Genomic DNA, 4,197 nt, shown 5'->3' on the forward strand with positions numbered 1-4,197 from the left:
TTAAGTTTAGTTGCTTGTTTATTGTGAGAGGATACAAAACTGGTTAGCCTCATTTGTGGTGATCCAAAGATAATTGTATGTTGAGGGCCCTGCTCTTCTTGAAGTAAGGCTGAAAACACTTAATTATGTGAAAGGACACAGAGCCAAATAAAGGTCTATGTGACAAGGGCCAATGCATGCACTGGAACACAGTGACCTTGTTTTTCCTCTGAAGTACAAATAAGAAAGCAGCTGTTGCATTACCTAAGATTGTTTTGCTTCCTGGATTTTATGTTCTGCCTATGGTTGTTTTAAAAGTAGTTGTGTTTTATTTGAAGAAGGAAGTTAGCTATATATAATAAATTTTCTTTAAAGTTTGCTGCTTGCTTCACTTACAGTACTGTAGAGAATAAAAATTGCCTAGTGGAGGTGCTTATCCTTTGAGACCTTGTGTCCCCTAGTTACCACTCCTCAAATTATTTTATGCCTTGTTTTAAACCTAATTTTTCCCCTTGCAGGTTCCTAAAAGCCCTGCCATGCTGCATGGAGCAATGATAATGTAATATGGATCCCATTTACACATTTCGAATCTTAAACCTAACTCTAAACTTTCCCAAGTAGTATCATGCTGAGCCTTGAGGCAAATGAGGCCACTACTACAAGGGCTGTATTTGGACTCAAAAGGGATTCCGAGAGAAATGATGAACAGGGAGAGCTACATCCAGGATACAGACTGAAGGAAATCCCTCTTTTGGGTTTAGTCTAGTTGAATTACCATGTGCCTTTTTTTTTTTTTTTTTTTTACAGTGGCAGAAACATCATCAGGAAAATTTTTATTAAGTCATTTCAATGATCACTTTCAAGAATTTCATTATAATTACAGGACAATGCAATCTGATTACTAAAATCATCATACAATCATTATTTCACATTCTCAGAAAAAACAAATTCACCAAATAAGCAGATGCTAATGAGGCATCTGTAACAACAAAGAGTCAGTATATTGGGGGAACAAAAGAGCCGTGTTCACAAAATGGCCTGGATATCCATGACCTCACTGTGCCTGACACTACCTACACAAGATCATCATAATAGGAGGAAAAGATCATGACATCAAAATAAAAGAGACTGATTGAGAGGGGGAGGGGTAAGATGGAGAGTGGAGTTTCAAAGGGGAAAGTGGGGGGAGGAAGGACATTACCATGGGATATTGTTTACAATCATGGAGGTTGTTAATAAAAAAATAATAAATAATTTTTTTAAAAAAAGAGCCGTGTTTAGAGGAAACTGTTTGCAAGTAACAGCCATGTTGAGTCTCAGAAAGTCTCAGCATGAGAAGCAGATACGTTTATATATACAGCTGCAAATCATGTAATTGTACAAGGTTCCTTGGTTCAAGTTCATTACATATATTTACAGTTACTTCTTAAGTGTGTAAGAATGGAGTCTATCAGAAAAATGCTTAGCAAGAATTTTACACTCTATTTCTAGTCCACATTAATTTTTAAATTATTATGTCTTAAACATACTCTCTACTTCATGCATGTTATTGTATTAATATTACCCACAAAGAAGTGTGTTGTGGTAGCTCACACCTGTAATGCCAGCACTCCAAAGGCTAGGGCAGGAAGATTTCAGGGAATCTGAGACCAGTCAGGTGTTACACAGTAAGTTCCAGGACAGTATGAGTTATAGTTTGAGACCCTGTCTGTCTGCCCGTTTATCTGTTCATACACCTGTCCATCTGTCTATCCATTCATCTATAATCCATAAAGAAAATTTTACCCAAATTAATTATGATAAGGGAGACTTTGTAGGCGTATAAAGGATTCATCTACACTAGAAAATGGTTTTGATAAAATGTATCCATTCTAATATGAATTCTAACAACACTGATTATAAAGAAAATTCAGAAATCCACATTTCTTCGATGTCCCAGGCAGATATAGAGAGCAACAAGTGATGGATACTTCTAGTTCTCAGGTCTCAATCAAGACTTACTGCAGGCTCTCATTAGAACATGCTACTTGGGGAATGACAGTATTAGAAAGTATATACTTGACCAAGTGATTTCCTCCTTGAAGTCTGAATAAAAGGTCTCTCAATAGCTGGGCGTGGTGGCACACACCTTGAATCCCAGCACTGGGGAGGCAGAGGTAGGAGGATTGCAGTGAGTTTGAGGCCACCCTGAGAATACAGAGTGAATTCCAGGTCAGCCTGGGCTACAGTGAGACCCTACCTCAAAAAACCAAAGGGGAAGAAAAAAGGTCTTTCAATGGGCTGGAGAGACGGCTTCATGGTTAAGGTTTGCTTGCAAAGCCTAAGGACCCACGTTGGACTCTCCAGATCCAATGTAAGAAATGCACAAAGGTCAGGCAAGCACAAGGTCGCACATGTCCACTAGGTGGCGAAAGCGTCTGGAGTTTGATTACAGTGGCTGAGACCCTGACATCCCTCTCCACCCCCTTGCCCTCTCTAAAATAAAAAGAAAAATAAAAAGTCTCTCAAAACATTCTCCTACATGGCATATTAGGCTAATTACTTTTGACTTTTATTTCATAGTGAGAAAAAGTCTTATCATACAGTCTAAGGAGACAACTAGAAGAACATAAAGTAAAAGAAACATTCATCATTTTAGAGTTTCCCTACCCAACAATAATGTATTATTTGATTCACATTATTTTTCATGACATGTAAGATGCATATCTATTTATATATTTATCTGTCATCTACCTACCTATTTATAAAATCAAATGAACTTCAGGTCACATGGCTAGTTATTAGTAGAGCTTGGGAAATGATCCATACCTTCAAATTTCCAAAATGGTACTCTAACCATTCCAGCAAATTACAGTCTAGTAGCGGTGCAAGAAATTATGAATTATGTTAAAGAGGTTTATTAATATCTAAAGATCTTTGAAATAAAGTAGCTAACTTTTTCATACACGTACCAAAAGGCACTTTGTCATTGCTATTTTGAATTTTCACAGTAGCTCTGTTAACTATTTATTGAAATCTCCACTTATAGATTAGGGAAATAAACAAGATTAAATAACTTGCCCAATTAGCCAAAACCAATTGAATTCAAAAGCAGTACTTGGGGGCTAGAGAGATGGCTTAGTGGTTAAGGCATTTGCCTGCGAAGCCAAAGAACTCAGGTTCCATTCCCCCAGGACCCACATAAGCCAGATGCACAAGGGGCACATACATATGGAGTTCATTGCAGTGGCTAGAGGTCCTGGCACGTCCATTCTCTTTCTGTCTCTCTTCTATCTTTTTCTCTGGAGTTGCTAGTGCTTTAACAGCATTTAGATCAGATCCTGAACAAAACATATTGTTTGCCCCATGGACTATAAGACCTTTCCCTTCTGTCCAATTTTCCAATTCAATAACTCTTTCCAAAAGTTGTAGCATCATAGCACCTGAGAAAGCATTCATTTTGTTTGGGTTATTCAGAGTAAGAATACCAATGCCATTGTATTTCTTCTGAAGGTCAACAGAGGCACCTGGAAATTGCTGAAGCACCTTTTTCACCTCCTCCTCATTGAAGCCGTTAGAAGTAGAGTATATTGACACTCCTGTTTGCTGTAGCAGTTTTGTCTTTGTAGACAGAGATGAAGACAAAAGACTTTTTGCCATTTTCATAAGTAAGTAGAGGTTAAGATTGTCCGGTGCTGTCAAAGCAGCAGGTAACTATCTGTATCAGGTTTACTCCTTCCGCGGCCGCGCTCGCTCCCGGTCTTCCCCCAGGCTCTCTTCTGCCCGGTGCTCACGCTCTGCGGTCCGGTGGGGCCCGCCCGCGCGGCGCCCTGCGCTCCGGCACGTCCGCTTCCCACCCCATGTGCCTTTTTTATGCACCTCTACCAGGTGTCTTCTGATAGAGTACGTTAGGACCAGAGAGTCGAGTGCAAATATCCAAGTCATTTTGACGAGGGATGACACACGCTGGAGGGTTGTGAGATTGTAGAAGATTGTTGGACTATTTTTTAAAAAATTATTTTATTTATTTATTCTTTTATTTTTGATTTTACTTGTTGATGTTCAAAACACTTTTGAGCAATGTTTTTTTTAATTAGATATGGACATATTTTGTATGTAAACAACACATGTTGGTACCATCCTTTCCCTCCACCCTGCCCTTTTTCTGCAGAGGCCTTCTCATTGGGGTGCAGATCAACCCCATGAGGATTGTGGGTCATGCATTATGGGAGGAAGGCA

General features: G+C 39.1%; 1 protein-coding gene across 1 annotated transcript; it reads right to left on the reverse strand.

Annotated features, from left to right (window-relative positions):
- Nucleotides 1-2,749: 2,749 nt before the first annotated feature.
- On the reverse strand, nucleotides 2,750-3,692 carry LOC123458826 (ethylmalonyl-CoA decarboxylase-like). The gene has a single exon (XM_045144420.1). It carries the CDS (start codon nucleotides 3,622-3,624, stop codon nucleotides 3,097-3,099), a length of 528 nt encoding a protein of 175 aa, XP_045000355.1. The 5' UTR covers nucleotides 3,625-3,692; the 3' UTR covers nucleotides 2,750-3,096.
- Nucleotides 3,693-4,197: the final 505 nt, after the last annotated feature.

The sequence above is a fragment of the Jaculus jaculus genome, chromosome 2, assembly GCF_020740685.1.
Source record: "Jaculus jaculus isolate mJacJac1 chromosome 2, mJacJac1.mat.Y.cur, whole genome shotgun sequence".
NCBI lineage: Eukaryota > Metazoa > Chordata > Mammalia > Rodentia > Dipodidae > Jaculus > Jaculus jaculus.

What these genes read in the sequence shown, in the direction of transcription:
- LOC123458826 (XM_045144420.1), bottom strand. Translation starts at nt 3,624, where the DNA reads ATGAAAATGGCAAAAAGTCTTTTGTCTTCATCTCTGTCTACAAAGACA.